General features: G+C 50.3%; 1 protein-coding gene across 4 annotated transcripts in view; it reads right to left on the bottom strand.

Annotated features, from left to right (window-relative positions):
* The window catches only part of LOC122693595 (sodium/glucose cotransporter 1-like), a 48563-nt gene that overhangs the window by 5678 nt on the left and 19873 nt on the right, over positions 1 to 23012 (bottom strand). For all 4 annotated transcript variants that reach the window (XM_043901138.1, XM_043901140.1, XM_043901139.1 and 1 more), the window contains 6 exons: positions 19766 to 19986; positions 13962 to 14097; positions 11461 to 11568; positions 10140 to 10290; positions 3211 to 3379; positions 751 to 966 (listed from right to left, as the gene is read on the bottom strand). In XM_043901138.1, coding sequence (XP_043757073.1) covers positions 751 to 966; positions 3211 to 3379; positions 10140 to 10290; positions 11461 to 11568; positions 13962 to 14097; positions 19766 to 19986 — 1001 coding nt within the window. The remainder of the gene's footprint in view (positions 1 to 750; positions 967 to 3210; positions 3380 to 10139; positions 10291 to 11460; positions 11569 to 13961; positions 14098 to 19765; positions 19987 to 23012) is intronic.

Genomic DNA, 23012 nt, shown 5'->3' with positions numbered 1-23012 from the left:
GGCGCGAGAGAGGAACGGAGCAAGGGGAACTGAGTCGGCCAGAGCAGAGGCATCTTCCCGGTCCCCTGCTCTCATTCAGGCCCCCCTCCCTCCGAGCGCCTCCTTCCCCTCTCTCATCCTGGACACCCAGGGCCCTCCCTGTTGCCCTCCAACTCCCCCAGCCCCTGGGGAGTCCTGCTAGGCCCACTGGCCACGCCCAGGCAGGTGACACACGGCAGTCTGCTCAGGCCCAGCAGGGCCGCTGGCTAGTTTTGGAGTCGTGGACAAGTGACCGCACTCCTCTGAGCCCAGGCGTTTTATATTCCAAATAGAGTGGCGAACACCTCCTCCTGGGTAGGGCAAGTGGCCGGACAAGGAGAATGGGGCGCGCAGGCCGCTGGCAATAGCTCTGCGGGCATTACTTCCCCCCACCTGCACCCCCACTCGCCAGGCGGGCGGCAGCCGGGATGACCCTGATTATATTAACTCACACTGGAGTGAGCGACCTCAGCACAGAAAATTTGTATTTTAAAAGGCAAACATCTCACTCTCGATAAATACTTCATTGGAGGATTGTCGGAAAGCCTTTTTGGTCAGCTCTGCACTTAAGGCAAGGAGTTACTTGCCTATTTCTGGCCCGTCCATCACCCCGACCCCCAGCCCTCCTGCTTCTAAAAACCATGCAGGACCTTCAGCCGCTTCTCTCCCAAGCTGCTCCCAGGATGCGGGGGCTGCAGGCTGACCCCGGAGCTAGCCCACAGCGGCACTCACGTGTTTGTCTGGAATCGGCACGGTGAACATGGAGACGCCCAGGACGGTGACGAGACTGATGGCGAAGAGGATCATGGCGAAGTAGAGGTAGTGCACGCCGCAGATGATCCGGGGGCACTTCCTGTTCACGGAGCAGGTCCAGGGCCCGTAGGCAAACTCGGACACCATGCGACAGGAGCCGATCACAAGGCCGCTGGCCAGCCCCCAGAAGGCACCCTGACAGAGGGGGAGCCCGAGTCACCGGGAGCACGGCGGCGCCAAGACGAGTCGTCCGGCTCTGAAGCTAACCCGGCACAACAAGGCCTTCACGCACCCCGCAGAGCCGTCGCAGCACCGGGGGCAACACCTCCCAGGGCTGAACAAAGACCCGAGAGGCGCCCACACTCTATCAAGTCTGTCGGAGAACCCAGGGAATACTGCGAATACTGGAGACACTTCTAAGTCAGACGATGAAGACGCAGCTCAGACACAGTGTCCAAGAAGACCTCAGGCCTCCCTGCTGCGGGAGGGGCACCTCCATCTCCCCAGCTACTCAGGCACAGACCCCAGGAGACATCCCTGGTGCTCCTTCTCCTTCCAGCCTGCCCTACCACCGATCCATCAGCAAGTGATGCTGCCGTTCCCATGGAGACCACCTCCGCCGCCTCTCACACGGGGGGACTCCCTTCCTGGTCTCTGCTTGCCCGCAGTCCGAGGAGCCCGAGTGAGCTCTTCGAAGCGTGGGTCAGGGAGTGCCCTGCCTCTGCCGAAGCCCTTGTGGCTTCTCCTGGCCGCCCTGAGGAGCAAGGCGCACCTGCTCGGCTGACCTCACGGGCTCCGCCCCCGGACGGCGCACTGCGGCCACCACGCCTGCCCTCCGCCTGCTGCCGGGCCTTCGCACGTGCCCTTCTTCCTGCTTCGGTCTCTCCCCAGAGCTAGGTGGTTCTGGCTCACCCTTCAGCACTCAGGTTCTGCGTCACTTTCTTAGGAGAAATCTTCTCCCACTAGCGTGGCCAACGTCTTGGTGCCCCACGCCCTGTGGCCAGCATCTGCCCTGCTCACCTCCATGATACTCCTTTACTTTCCCCCCTTCTTTACTTTTAAGCAGCGCTACCCCACTCTCAGAAATCTTATCTGCTCACTGGGCGTCATCTGTCTCCTCCCCCTTACCCTTGGGCTTGGAGCCAGTCTCAGGGACGGCTGGATGTCGGGGGAGGCAGAGGATTCAGTGTGTGGGAAGAGTCTTGGAGAAAGAACTGAAGCCAAAGGCCAGGTGGGTGGTCCATAGGACCCATTTATTGAAGGAGACGTGTGGAAAAGGGAAGATCGGGGAACAGATGAGGGTGAGGGAGAGGGCCTGGAGAAGTTCTCCAGGCCAAGGAAGGCCCATAATGTTCTGTAACCTCGCACCAGGGTAGCCGGAGAGCCACTGACAAGCTCCCAGGTCCCCTCGGTGCCAGGCCCCAACACCCCGAGGGGCTCAGAGGCGCGAGGCAGATCGTCCTGGCCACCTGCTCCTCTTGCCCACACCCCTCCCAAGCGACCACAGGGAGGAGCCTTTCCAGAACCCAGATGCCCCCTCACCCTATTCTCGGTGCCAAACTGAGTCCTGGTGAGCTGAGCCATGGTTTGGTGGTAAAGAATCCACCTGCCAACGCATGAAACTCAGGTCTCATGTGGGTTTAATCCTTGGGTCAGAAAGATCTCCTGGAGTAGGAAATGGCAACCCACTGCAGTATTCTTGTCTGGAAGATCCCATGGACAGAGGAGCCTGGTGGGCTACAGTCACAAAGAATGAGACACAGCTGAGCGACTGAGCGTGCACCCACGAGGTGAGCAGAGCAGGAAGCACTAGCCAACTGGCTGGAGGCCTGAACACCTGGCGTGAGCCTGCAGGAAGCAGCAGCCAGACGCAGGTGGACAAAGACACTCACGGCAAAGTAAAGAGTCCGTGGGGAAGGAGAGGGGCCACGAAGGGCAGGGGACAGGCAGTCAGCACCGCACGTGACCAGCAGTGGCCGGGCCCGGGGGCTGCATACGGAGAGGCCAGGGCTGGTGGGCAGGCAGGAGCCAGGTCTCAGAGGCGCTGTGCTCAGAACTCGTGTAAGTCAGATGTGACTCAACTAACAGGTGCAAATGTTCTGGCAAACCGTGCTTCCAGTCTTACAGGTGAAATGACTGAACCATTAGTTGGGATCTTTATCTGGTTTTACATGTGATGGAAGAGACGGTCTTCGTGCAGGGAAGGTGGCAGGAGCCCGGGACTGAACATCCCCCTGAGTGTCTGACATCTCTGAGCAGGAAAGCCTCCTCACGCAGAGGCAATGGCAGAGGGCCCTCCTGTGGCTAGACAAGCGTGCCGGAGGGTCCCACGTGCTCTGCCCCGTGCGTGGCACGGCTGGGGGCGGATGGCCTTGGAAACGCAGGGAACAGGTCAGAGCCTGCCTCCCGCCAGCCCACCCCCGCGTGTGGGCCACCTACCTGCTCAGTGACCCTCTTGCAGAATACGGCCAGCAGGAACAGGGCAGCCACGGGGGGCGTCAGGTAGCTCAGAACCGTCTGCATGTGTTCAAAGAGCAGCTCCCTGTGGGCCACTTGCAGGGCAGGGACCCAGGCAATGGAGACAGCAAGTAGGACGATGACGAAAAACCTGTGGGGTCAACCGCAAGTCAACGGCAGTTTCATGAGTGTTTGTTGTTGCTGCTGTTTAACCTGCCAATCAAGCGTCTGCCGACCACAAACTATGGGCTGTTCCAATTACTCCCTAGGCTAAGCTCAGACGCCCGTTCCTCAAGTGTGGCAGAGGAGACAGCCACACCCCTAAACACAAACAGGACCCGAGGGTTCTTAAAACCCCTTCGACTTCTGGACTGGATCGTGGGTAGATTTTCATCACATTTGGAGGGTGTGTCTTGAGGCGGTCATGCTTAAAATATACAATACATGGAAAATGCTAATTTCTCGAGGGATAACACATTTCTAAAAATTTCAAATGGAACAGTAATGCACCTGATTTTAAAGATTGGTATAGGCGTCCCTTAAGCCCTTGGTTGCTCATGCGGGGCAAAACTACCCAATAGTCCATAACGAGCAAGTGGTGGAAGACAGAAAAGGCTGAGCAAAGGTTTCATTGCCTGCAGAGGTAACCGCCGAGGGCTCTTCATTGAAAGCCCTGAAGAGCCATGCCTTGGAAGCCGAGCGCACGTCCCAGGACTAAGAACTGGCTGCACAACTACAGAAAACTGAAGCAGAGTCCCACTAACCAAGCACAGAAGCCAGGCCCCCTCTGCATCAACCTGGGCAGGATGGGGAGGGAGGTGGGAGGGAGTCTCAAAAGGGAGGGGAGATATGGATACCCACGGCTGATTCACGCTGAGCTTTGACAGAAAACAGCAAAATTGTGTAAAGCAGTTATCCTTCAATAAAAAATAAATTAATTAAAAAATAGGCCTCCATAAGTAAGGAGGCCTCACATGTAAAATAGGCCTCACATGTAAAGGGGATGTTTAAGGGGATCAGCTAGGAATTTACCTGCATACTTGAACAAAAGCCAATATTCTTCAGAGGAACATGATCCAGAATTTCTACTATTACCTACAATGTTAGGTATATAATAAACCTTTCTAGGCATGGGGAGAAGTAAGAGAATGTAACCTATAGTCAAGGAAAACAGAGGTCAATAGAAATCAACCCCAAGATGGCTCAGGTATTAAAATGAGCAGACAAGGACTTCAAAGCAACTACTATAGTTATTTTAAAGGATTTAGGGGAAATTATAGTTACGAGTGAACAGATGGGAAATCAAGACAGAACATGGCATACTAGAAAAAAATTTAAAAGGAAACAAACAGATACTCCAGAACTAGAATTCCAGTTGAAAATATGAAATGAAAAATTCACAGACTGGCCTTAACAGTAGATTGGAAACGGCAGAAGAAAGGGCCAATATCCTCAAGGGAGACTCAAGAAAATCAAAACTGAAGAACAGAGAAAAAATGTTTAAAAATAAACAGTGCCTCAGTGATCTCTGGGACAGTGTCAAAAGGGCTAATGTGCGCAAGCAGAAGCCGGGCAGAGCGGACAAACATGCAGAGAGATGATGGCCAACAATCTCCCAGATCTGGTGAAAGCCGTTAATATACAGATTAAGAATGTCAGCAAAACCCAACCAGCACATCCATGACAAAACTGCTGAAAACCAAAAATGAAGAGAAAATTGTGGAAGCCCAGGAAAGAAGACGCGTTACATACACAGAGCAGTACTATGAATCACAGACGACTTCTGATCAGAAGGAAGAGGGACTCAGAGAACTTTAACAGCACTAAAAATAGAACTAAAAACGGATAAACGACCTGATAAACACTTTTCCAAAGAAGATATTCAAATGGCCAACAGGTACATGAAAAGGTGCTCAACATCACTAATCAGGGAAAGGCAAAAATCTACAATGAGATACCATCTCATAGCTGTTCGAAGGGCTGTTATCAAAAAGACAAGAGATGACAAGTGCTGGTAAGGATGTGGAGAAAAGGGAACACTCGTGGACTGCTGGTGGGAGCGGAAGTTGGTGCAGCCACTGTGGAAGACAGGATGGAGGTTCCTCAAGAAACTGAAAACAGAACTACAGTTCAGGTTAGTTCAATCAGTCGCTCAGTCGTGTCCGACTCTTTGCGACCCCATGGACCGCAGCACGCCAGGCCTCGCTGTCCATCACCAACTCTCAGAGCTTACTCACACTCACGTCCATCGAGTTGGTGATGCCATTCAACCATCTCTCCTCTGTCGTCCCCTTCTCCTCCCGCCTTCAATGTTTCGCAGCATCAGGATCTTTTCCGAATCAGTTCTTCACATCAGGTGGACAAAGTATTGGAGTTTCAGCTTCAGCATCAGTCCTTCCAATGAATATTCAGGACTGATTTCCTTTAGGACTGACTGGTTAGATCTCCTTGCAGTTCAAGGGACTCTCAAGAGTCTTCTCCAACACCACAGATCAAAAGCATCAATTCTTCATCACTCAGCTTTCTTTCTAGTCCAACTCTCACATCCATACATGACTACTGGAAAAACCATAGCCTTGACCAGACGGACCTTTGTCAGCAAACTAATGTCTCTGATTTTTAATATGCTGTCTAGGTTGGTCATAGCTTTTCTTCCAAGGAGCAAGTGTTTTTTTAATTTCATGGCTGAAGTCACCATCTGTAGTGATTTTGGAGCCCAGAAAAATAAACTCTCTCACTGTTTCCACTGTTTCCCCATCTATTTGCCATGAAGTGACAGGACCGGATGCCATGATCTTAGTTTTCTGAATGTTGAGTTATAAGTCAGCTTTTTCACTCTCTTCTTTCACTTTCATGAAGAGGCTCTTCTTCACTTTCTGCCATAAGGTTGGTGTCATCTGCATATCTGAGGTGATTGATATTTCTTCTGGCAATCTTGATTCCAGCTTGTGCTTCATCCAGCCTGGCATTTCACATGATGTGCTCTGCATATAAGTTAAATAAGCAGGGTGACAATATACAGCCTTGATGTACTCCTTTCCTGATCGGGGAACCAGTCTGTTGTTCCATGTCCAGTTTTAACTGTTGCTTCTTGACCTTCATACAGATTTCTCAGGAGGCAGGTAAGGTGGTCTGATATTCTCATCTCTTTCAGAATTTTCCACAGTTTATTGTGACCTACACAGTCAAAGGCTTTGGCATAGTCAATAAAGCAGAAGGAGATGCTTTTCTGGAACTCTCTTGCTTTTTTGACGACCCAGAGGATATCGACAGCCTGATCTCTGGCTCCTCTGCCTTGTCTATACCCCACTTACACATCTGGAGGTTCATGGTTCACATACTGCTGAAGCCTGGCTTGGAGAATATTGAGCATTACTTCTCTAGTGTGTGAGATGAGTGCAAATGTGTGGTAGTTTGAACATTCTTTGGCATTGCCCTTCTTTGGGACTGGAATGAAAACTGACCTTTTCCAGGCATGTAGCCATTGCTGAGTTTTTAAAAATTTGCTGGCACATTGAGTGCAGCACTTTAACAGCATCATCTTTTAGGATTTGAAATAGCTCAACTGGAATTTCATCGCCTCCACTAGCTTTGTTCATAGTGATGCTTCCTAAGGCCCACTTGACTTCACATTCCAGGATGTCTGGCTCTGGGTGAGTGATCAGACAATCGCAGTTATCTGGATCATTAAGATCTTTTTTATATAGTTCCTCTGAGTATTCTTGCCACCTCTTCTTAATATCGTTTGCTTCTGTTAGATCCATACCATTTCTGTCCTTTATTGTGCCCATCTTTGCATGAAATACCACATGACCTGGCAATTCCACTTCTGGGTATATATCGAAAGGAAACACGGATCACTACCTTGAAGACATCACTGTACACTTTACACTGTTTATAATAGCCAAGTCACAGAAAAAGCCTAAATGTTTATCAACAGATGAATGAATAAAGAATATGTGGTACATGTACACAGCCTATTTTTTTTCTTTTCTTTTTTCCTCCCACACCTCAAGGCATGTGAGATCTCAGTTCCCTGGCCAGGGATTCAACCTGAGCCCCCTGCATTGGAAGCACAGAGTCTTAAATCACTGGACCACCAGGGAAGTCACTCTATTATTTGTTTTCTGTTCAACCTACCTTTCACTTAATTTTTACTCTTCTGACTTCTTTTGGGCTAATCAAATATTTTATTGGCTAGTTCATATTTTACTAACTTGTTACACATCCTTGAACTGTCCTTATATTGTTCAATCTAGAGGCCACACACGCACCCTTGACATGTCTCAGTCTGGTACCAGAGAACTTGAGACTATTTACACTCCATGGTGTGTGTTCTGCTCCCCTGTGTTGCTGTTCCCACAGGCGTTTTCCCTTACCGACGTCAGCACTGGCTCTCTTCCCTTCCCCATATGCTTACCCTTTATGGCGCTCTCCATCCTTCTCTGAAGGCCAGTTCTTCCGTCCAGGTTATTTTCCTGCAGCCTGAGACTCCCCTTTGGTATTTCTTATCATGAAATTCCAATGTAACACATTCCCTCAGCTTGCATTTATCAGAAAACATGTTTGTTTCACTCTCACTCCGGAGGCTATTTTGACAGGTATTGAATTTCAGGTGGGCAGTCTCTTCCTAGCACTTGCGAATGTCATTCCACTGTCTCCTGGCTTCCACAGTTTCTGCTGAAAATTCCACTGTCAGTCTTTGTCGCTCCTCTGAAGGTAATGTGATTCACGTCCCTCTGGCTGCTCTGAAGGTCTTCTCTCTCCATCTGCAGCAGTGCCACTACCCTGTCGTCTGGGTATGGTCTCCTTTGCATTTATCCTGCCTGAGATTTGTGGAATTTCCTGCATCTCTGGATAGTTTTCCAGATATTTGGAACATTCTTGGTTGTTATATTTTCAAAATTGCTTCTACAGTTACACATATATAATTCCAATGACATAATATATTATATTCATCTGTGTTCCACCTGTATCTTCTTTTTTTTCCTGCATGCTTTATTCTGGATATTGTTGACTGATCGATTTTTAAGCCACTTACTGTGTCTTCTGCTTCAGCCAATCACTTGTTAACCCACGAGTTTTTTTTTTAATTCATTGTTTGGCTGCATCAGGTTTTAGCTGCAGCACTCAGGATCTCTGCGTAATGCAGGACCTTTCATGGCACATGGGCTGAGTTACCCTGAAGCATGTGGGATCTCAGTTCCCTGACCAGGGATCGAACCTGCCTCCCCTGCATTGCGAGGGGGATTCTTAACCACTGGATGAGCAGGGAAGTCCCCACCACCGAGTTCCTAATTTCAGACACTTATTTTTCAATTCTAGACCTTCTCATTTTTACAAATTATAATTCTTTGGAAAAATTCCCAATTCTTTTCATCTATTTTGTACATCTTTCCATCTATTTTCTTGTACAAATTAATCATGGTTATTTCAAAGTCTTTGCTAGCTTCACCTGTAGGCCTACTTTTATTTATATGATATATTTGACTTTACACATATGCTAGTATAAATACAGTGGTAAGGAGGGACATTCTTTCCTAGTTTTTTCTAGCTCCATTAGACATGACTTGATTTTTAGAATGATACAGACATATTTTACTGGGTTGAAAGGTACCTATTTTATGAAATACTTTTTCATCATCTGAATATATATGATTTTTCTCTTTTGATCTATTAATATGGTGAGTTATATTACCACATTTTCTAATATTGAACCACTCTTGCACTCCTGAGAAATAATCACAGTTGGCAATGAGATGTCATTCTTTTAACATTCTTTTAGTATTTTGTTGGATTTGTGTCCACTATTTTACTATTTTTGCATTGGTATTTAACAGTGAGATGAGGCTTTAGTTTTAATTTCTTCTGTGCTGTACTTGTTAGGTTTTGACATCAATATCTTGAGCTTTATAAAATGAATATGTCTTCTCTTTCTCCCCATGTTCTATAACAATTTACATAAAACTTGTATCTGTTTCTTAAAGTTTCTCACAAAAAAAAAAAAGTGCTTTTTAAAGACTGAAATGCTAATCAAAAAGTCACAGCAAACTCAATTTGCAGGGGTCACACAGGTAAGACAGTGAGCAAGAGGCGCGGAATGAAGAGAGCATCTGAGGGTCAACGCAGGCCGAGTTCAGTGTGCGGGGGCTGGAGGCGGGTCACGCTACGCAAGGGCGACAGGGCCCAGGTCCACACGTTCGTACCCGTCTCATGCCCAGCATTTGTGGCCTCCTGGTTGATGGTGTAGCCCTGAGATGGGTAAGTTCTGCTTACCACGCGGTCAGGCAGACCAGCTCCCTTTTCTGAGCCACTACCCCCGATTTGTATAGTAAGAACAAGAACTAAAATTTACCTTTAAAGGCTGTCCTGAGGACTGAAAGAGATACTGGAATAATGAACACACACTCGTTCATAAGGACTGCTTTGGGGGTATGTTAATAAACTATGTTCATTATCACTGTGCTCGCCACTTAATTTTCTCCCAAGTGGAAACAATTTCCTTTGTGATTATAAAAACAATACATCTTCATTGCAAAACTGCAACAAAAACGAAACAGCACCATACCATATGTAAAAACGGTAACTCTATACACAGTTCAGTTCAGTCGCTCAGTCGTGTCCGACTCTGTGACTCCGACTCTTTGTGACTCCACGGACTGCAGCACACCAGGCCTCCCTGCCCATCAACAACTCCCGGAGTTCACCCAAACTCATGTCCATCGAGTCGGTGATGCCATCCAGCCATCTCATCCTCCGTCGTCCCCTTCTCCTCCTGCCCTCAATCTTTCCCAGCATCAGGGCCTTTTCTATTGAGTCAGTTCTGAGAGCCTAAATGTGCCACGTAATGACTTATTGGGGGCATCATTTCACTGACGGCAGAAACTCGTGAGATGAGAGGAATACTTCACCTTCCTGTTATCATGAGTTCCTTTTTAGTGGCCGTCGGCCGGATACGGGGGTAGATGTCCATGGTGAACACGGCACTGGCGCTACTGTAAACAGCAGTCAGGGAGGACATGAGAGAGGCCCAGAGGGCAGACACCACCAAGCCTCGAACGCCTGCAAGAGAGGAACGCGTCCTGGCCTCCAGCGCCCCCAGCCGCCCAGGAGGTGCCTAGGGCCTGCTGAGGAGCACTCCCACGCACTGAATTTTGCTCAGGGTGGCAGTCCATCTAAGGTGGATCAGTGCATGACGTCTGTCCTTGCTCTGTGACAAGCCTCGCAGTCTCCTGCTGAGTCCCTGTATAATAACCAGGGTGGTCACTTTGGACATTGGCCTGACGACCACCCTGCAGCCCTGTGGAAAGGAAACCACTGCTGTCCCCCTTTAACAGATGAGACCCAGAGGACCAGACCATTAAGCAAGTGATGCAGCTCCTGGGCCTCACCGTTCCCATCTGCAAGGTGGGTTTAAAAGTACCTCCCACACAGGGCTGTTGTGAAGGTGAAGACAATGCCCAACTCTGGGCAAGCACTCGACAAACGCTAGCTATCAACATGACAAGCTCAGCTTTTGACCTGAAAGGCTGCTCAGTGGCAGGGACTTTGGTGAGTGAGTGCCTCGTGCAGTCAGGAAAGGCTGGGGGTGGGGGGGTAACAGGGGCCGTGCAACAGCCCCCCCCCCCACCCCCGATTCATCGGGGACGTGGGCCAGGCCAGGCAGCCCTCCCGGTGCCCCATGGCCCAGGCCGCAGCCCCGGTGCGCGGACAAAGGCTCAGTTGGAGAAGCCAGGTGACCTGCTTCCTGAGCCGTGGGGCGGCTAGTGCTTCCTTCAGTGGGAGTCCGTCTACATTGTATTTTAGGGGAATCAACGTCTCCCTGTGGTTGGCCTGCTGGTACACAAAGCTAATGGGGAATTTAAGAAGCCTGTACTCTTGGCTCAGCTCCTCTGGAGGTGGGGAAGAAGGTGAGAGGAAAGCCACCCCTCTGCCATCCCACTGGCCCGAGCTCCCTGCGAGCAGGATGCCGCCTTGCTCCCCTCTGTGTCTCCACGAACCATCCACAGTGGCGGGGTGGGGAGGGTACAGGCTCAGCAGGGAAGGCCCCCACCCAGAGGGCCACCCCCTACTCTGTGCAAATGCCAGTGAGACCGGAGAGTTCAAGTGAGGAAGCAAGAGGAGGCCCGGAGGCTCCAGCGACGCGGAGGGCCTCTGCCACAGCCTCCGCCTCCCCTGGGGCCCTCACTCCGGACGGTCCGCTCCCGGCCCGGGCGCAGCTCCAATGCTTACCGCTGGGCAGCAGCTCTGCCACCAGCAGGGGGTAGGCGATGGCGGTGCAACTGGTGCGGATGCCACAGTACTTCTTACACTCCGAAGGCACAACACACGCCACCTTATCTGCAAAGACACAGTCGCACCAGCATGGGGGCCCCGGGCTCACCAGGAGCCTGGGGTGGAGGTCGGGGAGTCGGGGCTTCTGCCAGTTCACTGCTGAACTCAGCCCCAACAAGCCTTCTGGTGACCCAGTTGGGCGTTGGAAAAGCAAACAATGATTCAGCCTCACACTGACTGAAGGGCCACTCTTGACCTGACTCCCTTCATCTCTCAGGGACTGTTATTTCAGACGGTTTGGGGAGAGATGTGGACAAAAGCAAGTAAATGGGGGAAAGTGATAGGCCATCGAGAGCTTAAATGAGGGATAAAACGCTACCACTTGGGAGAAAAGCAGGAACAAGGGGTCAGCGTGGACTAGGACGAGGCAGGCAGGCCTGGGTTTACTCGGAGAGCAAGCAGTTTCACAGGGAGGTCGGGCGAGAATGTGAAAACCAAGGGGCAGCTTGTCCTCTGCCCAGCCCCCGCCCCCCGGGGCAAGCAGGCCCCCAGCCCCCCTCGGTGTGGTCCGAGAAGGGCCCCCAGGACCCTGGCCATTCTGGACACTCCTTCCCCCACAGGGACCAGTCCCTGCTGCTCAAGTGGGCTTGCTGAGACTCCCCTGGCATTTATGCCCAGGCGCAGAAAGGAAGCATTCTTCCCGGGGCTTTCTGGGCTGGAGGGTGGCAGCCTGGCACCACTGGTGGTCAACTTACAACAGAGAGACTTCGAGAACACCAGCTTGAAGGAGCTAAAATGCACATCATTTCCAATCTAGAGCCCTAGCTAACACGGGACCACCACAGCAGACCAGACTGATGAACCGGCACGTGGGGGTGTGCAAGCCCCGGCTCTGGCCGCCTGAGACCCAGAGTCCAGGCCAAAGGCCTTAGCGTTACTGGAAAGCCACCCTCTCCCAAGAAGCGGGCGGAGGCCCAGCTTTTGTGCTGAGCGCCTCTCTGGCTTTATTCAAATCCCAGGCGTGTGGATGCCATCACGAGGTCTGGCTCTTTCTAGGACTGAGGACAAGTGGTCCCGACCCCTCGCCTCCCCACCCCGGTGCAGGCCCCAGGGCAATCCACCACTCTACTCACCTGGTGGGGAGGAGAGGTGGGGGGCGGGCGGGGGCGGGCGGCTCTTCTTGCGTCCTGCCACCCTCCACCACCACCCCAGCCACCTCTAGGGTCCAGGAGTCGCGGGACTTTGCCCAGTCTCCCTCCTCAGTAGGTGGGGTGGTCTGCGCCATGCAGGGGGGCTGCGGAGGCAGGGCCGCCAAGCCCAGGGCACTCTGGGGGCCTGAGGAGCACGCGGGAGGGGACTATTTTCTCTTTTTTATATAGTCTACAGACTTGTTTTTTTAATGCGGATCATTTTTTTAAGTCTTTACTGAATGTGTTATGACACTGCTTCGGTTTTATGTTTTGGTTTTCTGGCTGAGAGGCACTGGGGATCTCAGCTCCCTGACCAGGGACCGAACCCACGCTGGAGGGCAGAGTCTTAGCCCCTGGGCCACCAGGCAAGTCCCATGGGGCCTGCTTCCTAACCTCTGAGGAGGCACAGCCCATGAGGTTCCAGAAAGAGCCACCTCACAGCCAGAGCACAGAGCTGGGATGCTGAGACGGAGCTCGCCTCTCTGCTGGGACTGGAAGGGGTCAGCAGTCAGGGCAGCACGTCTCCGGGCAGAAGACTCCACGGGAGCGGCCCGCTCTGCCCCAGGGGCCGCACCATCAGAGCACATGTGCCAGGGAGGCGTAGAACGTGTTCATTGCACAGTTGTGTCTGACTCTTTGTGACCCCACGGACTGTAGCCCACCAGGCTCTTCTGTCCGTGGGATTCTCCAGGCAGAATACTGGAGTGGGCTGCCCTGCCCTTCTACCCGTAAAGGCTGAAGGGATAAACAAATCTAGCGCCGAGAGGCAGAAGAGCCAGTAAAACGGAGCTGAAACGGGGGTGACGGACATCACAAAATTACGACGGCTCGCTCAGGGAAGCGGGGACATTTTTGTAGTGCTGAATGGAAAGAATGGGCTGTTTTGGAGGTTCCACACACATGTGGCCCCTGGGCTGTGAGGGGGTGACGGCACCCGGCACCCGGGAGGGCTCGCACAGTGATGCCCGCGGTGACCTCCCCGAGGCCTGGGCCTCAGCCCCACACAGAGATGCAGCAGCGGCCGCAGGGAGGGTCAGCCTCTTCCTCCCTGCTGATCTGCCCCTCTGCGATTTCTCTCGTCACCTACCTCCATGGTCCCTGCCAGATTTCTGCTCAGCCACGTCCCTCATCTAAACCCATCGGCCCCCAAGAAAGCAACGTGGGGCACCCTGACACCAGCAGGCCACGGGAGACCTGACAAGCCCAGGCCCTCCCGAGGCCAAAGAGCCGGGAAGTCGCTCAGCGTGAGCGAGGCGGAGCAGGAGGCACCTGTGTACAGGACGCGGCTGATCATTCCCGGCATGACGATGCTGAACATGGGCAACAGCTTCAGGAACCCGCACAGGACGCAGCCGCCTTTCACGTGGGACAAGCTCTTCCCTGCCAGGCAGCCCTGGACAAAAATCTGCAGAGGAGACACAGGTGGGGGCGGGGGGGCTTTCTCAGAGTCTGTGAGCCTGGGCTGCCTCTGCAGGGCCAGGACGGCTGGGGCCTGCAGCAGCAGGGGTGCCCTGGGGCGGGAGGGGCGTGCCGACCGCTCACCCCGCTCCCCTGGCGCCCCCCGGCACGCAGGGCCTCAGGAGACACGTGTGACGGGGCAGCACGTCCTGCTTGGCGCGGCTGCCCAAGCGGACGGGGGCGGCCTGCCCTTGGCCTCATTGCTAGAGCCGCACGCCCAGCACAGCGGTTCGGCGCTTTACCAGCCGCCCCCGGCAAGGACGAGACTCCTTCCCAGAGGACACAGAGCGCCTGTGCCCGCGACATCAATCCCAGCACAGGCGTGTCCCTCCCAACAAATGGGCATTCAGAGCTAAGGCCAACCTCAGCAGAAACCAACCAGTGTACACCCTGACACGCGAAGTCTCCTTGGGGCATGTCACGGCCCACGTCACGGCACTCTAAGAGGCGGTGTGCACTCAGCCCGAGCAGGAGCACGCGCGGGCAGATGGAGAAGCACGTGAGAAAGAACACGCAGACGTGGCCCACTGCATGGAGGCAGTATTCTGTAGGCACTGAAATGACGTGCTCAAGGCATGTTGAAACGATGGGAAAAGATGCTCGGAGCGAGATGCTGCCTGAGAGGCGCAGAGTGCAGCAGCGGCACTGACCCCGTGCCTCTGCTCAGAAAGGGCCCCCAGGACGAGACCGGCGGGACGGCAGGGGCCAGTCCTGACGGGCAGGGTGCTCCTGTCTCTAATGCTTTCTTGCTTTCCCAGACGCATTACTTTATTAACAGCAGGAAGAACCCCAGAGTGGTCCTGCCTCATGCCACAGGCACTGCTTCCCAGGGGGCCAGGCGGCATCCCCCCGGGGCCCTGGGGGTCTCTGCTGAGCAGGCGGGCGGCACTTCCTGTCTCTGCTTAGCCGTGTGCAGAGAGGAGACGGGCTCGCAGGGAGGGGTGGGAGCGGGGCTGGGGCCGAAGCCGACTCCCATTCTGAGGACAGGACAGTCGTGGGGCATGAAGTCGTTGCATGCAGAAAGCCCTCAGCACTTGCGTAGGTGGTCATGTATCACTAAGTAGGGTGATGGACGAATTCTTGTTTAAAACGATGGTCATTGTTCTTCAGTCAGTAAGCTGTGTCTGACTTTGCAACCCCATGGACTGCAGCACACCAGGCTTCCCTGTCCTTCACCATCTCCTGGAGTTTGCTCAAAATCATGTCCATTGAGTCAATGATGCCCTTCAACCATCTCATCCTCTGTCATCCCCTTCTCCTCTTGCCCTCAACCTTTCCCAGCATCAGGGTCTTTTCCAATGAGTCAGTTCTTCACATCAGGTGGTCAAAGTATTGGAGCTTCAGCTTTAGCATCAGTCCTTCCAATGAATATTCAGGGTTGACTTCCTTTAGGATTGACTGGTTTGATCTCCTTCCTGTCCAAAGGACTCTCCAGAGTCTTCTCCAGCACCACAGTTCGAAAGCATCAATTCTTTGGCGCTCTGCCTTCGTTAGGATTCAACTCTCACATCTGTACATGATTACTGGAAAGACCATACCCTTGACTATACAGATCTTTGCTGGCAAAGTGATGTCTCTGCTTTTTAACGTACTGTCTAGGTTTGTCATAGCTTTCCTTCCAAGAAGCAAGAGTCTTCTGATTTCTTGGCTACGGTCACCATCCACAGCGGTAGGCAAAGGAAAATAGTTTTCCTTCTATCAGTTTATTTGCCTCTTTTTTCAATAAAATTTTTTCTTAAATCATTTTCTTTACTAGTTTGGAAGTTAGAGATTCTACTTTAAAGCTTTTAATAATTACCCTTAACATTTTAACATGGATACAACTTCAGATCTAAAGAAAACCAGTATTCGCACACTCCTCAATTTCAGGTGCACAGACAGATTTGACTCCAACCGTGGTCTCGTATTTCAGCTCTGCTCTGCGTTTTACTTTCCGTGTGCATATGATCACAATGACTTTCAGGCACTGCTTCAGATCTGTGCACGTGCTGGCCAGCATCTCTAACCGTCCCTCCTGCTCTCCAGGATCTCCTTTTACTTTATGCACCTCGTTCAGTATCTAGGGAAGGTTATGCCTTTACTTTTATTATCCTTAATATATTTATTCACTTATTTGGCTGTGCCGGGTCTTAGTCGCAGCATGAGGGATCTAGTTCCCAGACCAGGGATTGAATCTGGGCCCCCTGCATTGGGAGAGTGGAGTCTCAGCCACTGGAACACCAGGGTAGTCCCGGTTAGGACTTTATTTTGCCCTCACTTCTGAGTAATACTCAGCGGGGCACCTTCCTCAGTACTTGGAAAGCTCTCTTCCTCTCCCTCAGGTTATGCCGCTTCTACGTCTGCTGGGGGTACCTGTCTTCCTCCACAAGTGATCTTTTACCTCAGGGGCTCTCAGTCTCCTCGTCTTTCACGTTCTGAAACTTCACCAAGAGGTGACTCTGCAGATATGCACAGGAGTCACTGTGACTCCTGAATCTAAAGAGTCCTGCTCTTTCAACGACTGTAAAAATTCTCAGTTATTTTCTCTTCAAATATTGCTTCTCCTCTTTTCTCCTGGAATCCAAGGAAGTATTTCAATTCTGTTATCCATGTCACATAGTCTCTCTTTCAAACTTTTTTGTGCTGTTAGGGCAATTTCTTCAGTTCTCTCTTCTAGGTTGCTAATTCTTTCCTTCAGGTATGTTTAATCTGTTATTTTAACAGATACTGAATTTTACACTTCAACAAGGATATTTTGCATTTCCAGAAGTTTGAGCTTTAAATCTAACTGGTCATTTTTGACGGAACTGTGTTCATGTTTTCAGGTCCACTTTTACTTGCTTATACGCGTATTTTGTGTTTGGTACCTTAACTCCTCAGTTTTCTGAAGTGCGGGGGTTTCTTGCTTGTGGTGGCTAGGTTCCAGCCTGTTTTCTAATTTTACAGAAGGATTTTTCTTGTCTTCGCGGCAAGGCAGCATAACAAGACACGTGACCAGCACAAAGCGGGGGATACGAGCAACAAGGCTGCCCGCCTGACCGAGCCCGCGGGGCCGGCGCCCTCCGGCCTCCGGCCCTCCTCTTCCGGCCACCCGGCCCTCCAGTCCGCACACGTCGGAGCTCGTCAGTGCTGCTCCGGGCACGGCTCGGCGGCCCCCCCGCAGATGCGAAGCAGGCCTCAGTGTCCGCTCCCCTCGCCGCCCGCCCGGGTCTCATCCGCCCACCTCAGTACCCGGCACGCTCGATGCTGTCAGCAAGGCCTCACCTGTGGACCCTCGTGAACCTGGATGAGGACTGGGGGTGCATTCTGGGGAACGTCACTGCTTGGTCCCAGAGCACAGCATACTAGACTTGATTCAACACTCAGTCTCCAGAGCAGGCTAGCCCGGTCTGCCCTCTCACCAGAACCGCACGAGGATCCCTACGCGTCCATGTGCTCTCCAGTGCTTGGCGTCATCAAGCTTCCTGACTTTTGCCAGTCTCATTGTGGTTTTAAATTGCACTCCCCTGATCATACTGGGCTATATTTCATTTTCTACAAATTGCCTGTCATTGTCTTTTGCCCCCGTGGCTGTTGGAGTGCCTTTTTCTTGTGCGTTTGCTATTAGTCTGCTCATTGCAAACATTTCTAATGGTCTCCTCTAGCCCATCATCCATCAACTCTGTCTAGAGCATCTTTGTTAAAAATGCCCGCCGAGCAATGTGGTCAAATCGCTATGACTTACACTCCCCACAACTAAGAAAGTATTCACCAGCGTTACCTTCCCTTATTAGAGTATGGGTTTCCCTTTCACAGTTAAGTCTTTAATTCACCCAAAGTCTCCCCTGTTGATTGGTGCAGCCTCCAGAACATACATTAAATCCCTACAAGTATGTGAGTCTGTCTCTGAGCTCTTTACTCTGCTCCATTGGTCTGTATATCTATTCCTGGGAATTTCAAACTGTTTGCGTTACTGCAACTTTGTTGATGTTTAAATATCTCCCACTTTGTTCTTCATTTTCAACCTCAGGTTAGCTATCTGTGACATCTCCCTTCATAAAAGGCTTAAGCCCTTTTTATTGTGATGTAATACATGGACGCATGCTGTAGCACATTACGGAGCGCTGTAGTTCCATTACCATGGAACCACCACCCAATTCAAGAGGTGCAACTCTGCGGAACCCCAGAAGCCTCTCTCCACGATCGTTTTTTTAAATATCAAGGTAAAATTCACATAACATATAACTATCCGTTCATCTTTTACTTTTTGGCCATGCTGTGTAGCACGTGGGATCTTAGTTTCCCAACCAGGGATCAACCTTGTGCCCTGCGTTGGAAATGAGAAGTCTCAGCCACTGGCCTGTCAGGGAAACCTCTGTAGTGAGTCATTGTAAGTGAACAATTCAGTAGTGTTTAGTGCATCCCCAATGTTGCACAATCTCCACCTCTTTCCAATGTCAAAACCTTTTCATGACCCAGAAGAGCACCCAGGAACACAAAAGTAGTCACTCTCCATTCCTCCTCCACTTCTCCCCTGGGAAGCACTAATTGGATTTTTGTCTCCATGGATTTGCCTGTTCTGAATATTTCATATAAAAGGAATCATACAACAGGTGAACTGTTGAGCATGGCTTTTTTCACTGAGCCTAATGTTCTTAGATTTGTCAAACATGTAGCACGTAACAGAACTTCATTTCTTTTTATGGCTGAATACATTACAACACACAGACACACGCTGTGTCCCCTCCTTCCTTGGTGGGTGTTTGGGTCATTTCCACTTTTTAATGATTGTCGATAACGCTGTTACGTGTCCTTCTTTTTAACCTCAGCTCTCCCCCTTGCTTCAGAAATGACTGCTTTAATGACCGTTTTATTTCCTCCTTGCTTTTCTTTATAATTTTCTGCTACTTAATTGTGTGGACTGAACGTAACTTGGTGTTGCCTGTGCCACACAGCACCTAGCCTTCCGTGTCTGGCTTCTTTTATTTGGCATCACGCTCTAAAGGTTCCTTCATGTCATGGTGTGCTGTACCTCCTTTTCTTTATTGCCTTTCCACTGTATGACTATTTCACAATTCAGTGATCAACCACTGATAGAACCATGTCATCTTTAGAATAAGCTCTGAGTCCTGAAAAAAAAAAAAAATCCAACTGAAATACTGATTAGCAGCATTTAATTTTTAGACTTGGTTTTGGAGAACTGACATTTTTCATGAGCAAAAAACTGTGCTTTGCAGATAACGAGAGGGAAGAAGAAATGAAAACAGGTGCTGTGCTGCAGATGGGACTGTGGGGGAGACCCCTTTTTTAAAATTTATTTTATTATTATTTTTTAAACATGCTACATTTTAAAAAGTTTTTTCGCCATACCCCACAGCATGTGGGATCTTAGTTCCCCAACCAGGGATGGAACCCATGTCTCCTACATTGGAAGGCAGTCTCAACCAATGGACCACCAGGAAGTACCCCACCACCACCTTTTTTTAAAAAATGCCACGTCAAGCTTTTTTTCTAAACCTTAGAGGCCTCTCTTAGACAGCGTGGTGCCGCGGCATCTGGGCGCCGCACAAGGCTGGGAGGGAAGCCCGCCTGTGGCTGCAGAGGCCTCGAGACCCCTGCCCCCGGCACAGACCAGTCAGCGCCGCGGGTCTCCTTACCTGGTCGGCGCACCAGTAGTACAAGGAGATGGTGGAGAGGCCAAAGACGATCCCAGGCCAGGGGATGTCTCCAGTGACGGGGTCTCGGAAGATATGGAAGGCGTCCACGCGTGGCGTGAGGCACTCCATCGGGGCAGTCCAGTTCCCTTCCCAGGTGAGGGTTGGCTTGGCCTCCGGGTACCTGCTCTGCAGCTCCTGGTATCCGCCTATCTCGTGAAAGGCTTGAAAACACCACACAGTCGGTCAGTACCTTCAGCTGCACAGGAGCCAAGACAGCAACGTGAGACACGACAGGATGTCAGACAGCCGACACCGTGCGTGCTGGCAGAGAGGCCCTCTCCTCCAAGGCCAGCGCAGAGCAGAGTGCATGTGCCTGGCCCCCCGTCCTCCTGCTTCTGGGGGCAGACCCCTCTCTCCAGCTGCACTCCACCCCACATGGCCCAGGCGGGCCTTGTCTAACCGTCCACCGGGCATTCTGATCTGGCATGTGACCGAGGCCTGGCCAGCACTCCCTGTCCCCGGGCAGCTGATGTGTCAGGAATGGACTTGAGACCCAGGCCCAACTAATTTACACAGAACTCATCCCAGCAGCCTTCTGCTTAAGGCACCAAAAATGCCTGCTTCCTTGCTTTGGGGTGCTAAGCAAGAAGGAGAGCGTGAGGTCCTTCTGTCCACCTGGCTCATGCGGAAGCCTAGGTCGGCTATGCTCAAAAGTAAGATGCCCTGGAATTTCCAGTCTTGTGAGTCAAGCAAGTACTTATTGCTTCAACTAGCTTTGAACTAAAGTTTTATCACAAGTGACTCAAAGAATCTCGACTAAATCAGAAATTAATATTCATTTTCCTGCAATCCCAGCAAAATGTTTGTGAGACTTCATGTTTGGAATTTTCCTCAGTGCTCAAAGCATTTCTTCCTCAGTGTCCTAACCTGTGTAAAACCTTATTATTAAAGAAAAATGTTTTTAAAAGGCACTAAAACACACATAATTCCACCTACATAACTAAAAAACACCTTGTGAAAGTGAAAGTCACTTAGTCGGGTCTGACTCTTTGCGACCCCATGGATTAGAGTCCACGGGATTCTCCAGGCCAGAATACTGGAGTGAGTAGCCTTTCCCTTCTCCAGAGGACCTTCCTAACCCAGGGCTTTGGCATAATAAACCAAGTTCCTTTGAATTTTGAAATGGATCCAGAATCATTTGGAGTCAAGGCGAGTCAGTGAAAGATATGGAGTGACTATACAATGAGTAAGACCCCTCATGGCATTTCTAAAAGCAATTTCCATGTGGATTTGTAAAAGGTGAACTACAAAGCCACAAAGATAAATATTAGAAGAAAACAAGAAAGTATCTTTATGAACTTGGGTGAGGAAGCAGAACATTCTTAAAGCACGGAAACAAAGAAAAGAGAGGTTGATAAATGTGACGTTAAATTTTCAAACTCATATGACGGAAACCAAACAAAAAATGTGTTAGACTGAAAGAAGAGATTTGCACCATGTATGAAGGATTCACACATCAACAGCCAAGGAAAACTATTGGAAAGAAATACGGTGGTGAATGTGAAATTCACAGAGCAAGAAATGCAGATGGCCGTTAAGTGTGTGAAAGGATGCTCAACCTCACTAGTGTCCGGAGAATTCAAATTAAAACAATAATCAGATACTTCCACCCCTCTTCAACTATTAGGCCTATTTTTATTATTTTTTAAATTTTATTTATTTCTTTGGCTGTACTGGGTCTTAGTTGCGGCATGCGTGGTCTTTCTAGTTGCTGCATGTGGGATCTAGTTCCCTGGCCGGGGATGGAGCCCAGGCCCCCTGTATTGAGAGTGGAGAGTCTTAGCCCAAGGAAGTCCCTGGGCATATTTTTAAAAAGTCTTAAGACATCAGGTGTTACAGGGGAGGTTAGGAAACACACATTCTCATACATTTCTGAGAATGTAGTTAAAACTGCCACTTAGGAGAGGAAACTGAGGGATTTCTTGACAAATCCAGGAATGCAAGGTTAACATGCAAAACCAAGTTAACATAATGTGCTATGTTAACAGAAAAAGGAAAAAAGTAATCTGATCACCTAAGCAGGTGTGGAAAAAACATTTGATATAGTTCAAAACCTGCTCATGATCATCTTAGCAAGCTAGGAACAGAAGGGAACTTTGTTAGTATGACAAAAACTATCTACCAAAAAAGTGACAGCAAATATTTAACGGTCCTATTTAACATTTGATGGAATAGCCAGAGCTCTACCGCTAAGCCAGAAGAGAGACAGGGAGGCCTGGTGTCTTCCTTGCACTATGTATGTCCTCGCCAGTGTAAAGAGTCAAGAAAAAGACACAAAAGGCATAATGTCTGAAAAAGGAAACAAAAGGCCCCCTCTCTTCCTGGGTGCTGGATGCAGTGTGTTCACTTTGTGGCAGTTCATCTCACTACCTGCTTGGGTCTGTGCCCTTTTCAGTGAGAAGAACAAACACAAACACAGAAAAGACGCAGTAGATCTCTATTCACTGATACAAAAGTCTGCCTAGGACACAGTTCCAGGGGTGAAAAACAGATGCAAAACGTCCTCATTCTATTTAGACGCATATCTCACAGAGGTACGTTTGTACAGACACACACCTCATTTTGTGTTTTGCTTCACTGCACTTTGTAGATACTGTGTTGCTTTTGTTTGCCTGTGTTTTGCAAATGGAAGGTCTGTGGCTACCCTGCAACCAGCGGGTCTATCACTGCCATTTTCCTAACAGTGTTATTTTTAAAAAAGGCATGTACCTTGTTTTTAGATATACTAATATTGTACACTTAATACAGTACTACGCTACACTGTAAACATAACTCTCATATGTACTTGGAAACTAAAAAACTTGTGTGACTTGCTTTGCGGTGGTATCCGCTTCATTGCTGTAATCTGGAGCCAAGCCACACTCTATCCAAGGTCTGCCTGTACACTATCTCTGGAAGGATGTACACAAAACTTAGGATACTGGTTGGTTCTGGGGAGTCAAACCAAGAAAATGAGAGTGATAAATATTTCACCTGGTACCCTTTTGTTTTGTTTACCTTGTGTATGCACGCATACATGCACGCTAAATTGCTTCAGTCGCGTCTGACTCTTTGTGACCCTATGGACGTAACCCGCAAGGCTCCTCTGTCCCTGGGATTCTCTAGGCAAGAACATTGGGGTGGGTTGCCATGCCCTCCTCCAGGGGATCTTTCCGACCCAGGGACTGAACCTGCATCTCATGTCTCC

The sequence above is a fragment of the Cervus elaphus genome, chromosome 5 (assembly GCF_910594005.1).
Source record: "Cervus elaphus chromosome 5, mCerEla1.1, whole genome shotgun sequence".
Taxonomy (NCBI): domain Eukaryota; kingdom Metazoa; phylum Chordata; class Mammalia; order Artiodactyla; family Cervidae; genus Cervus; species Cervus elaphus.
This window is presented reverse-complemented; position numbering and strand designations above follow the sequence as displayed.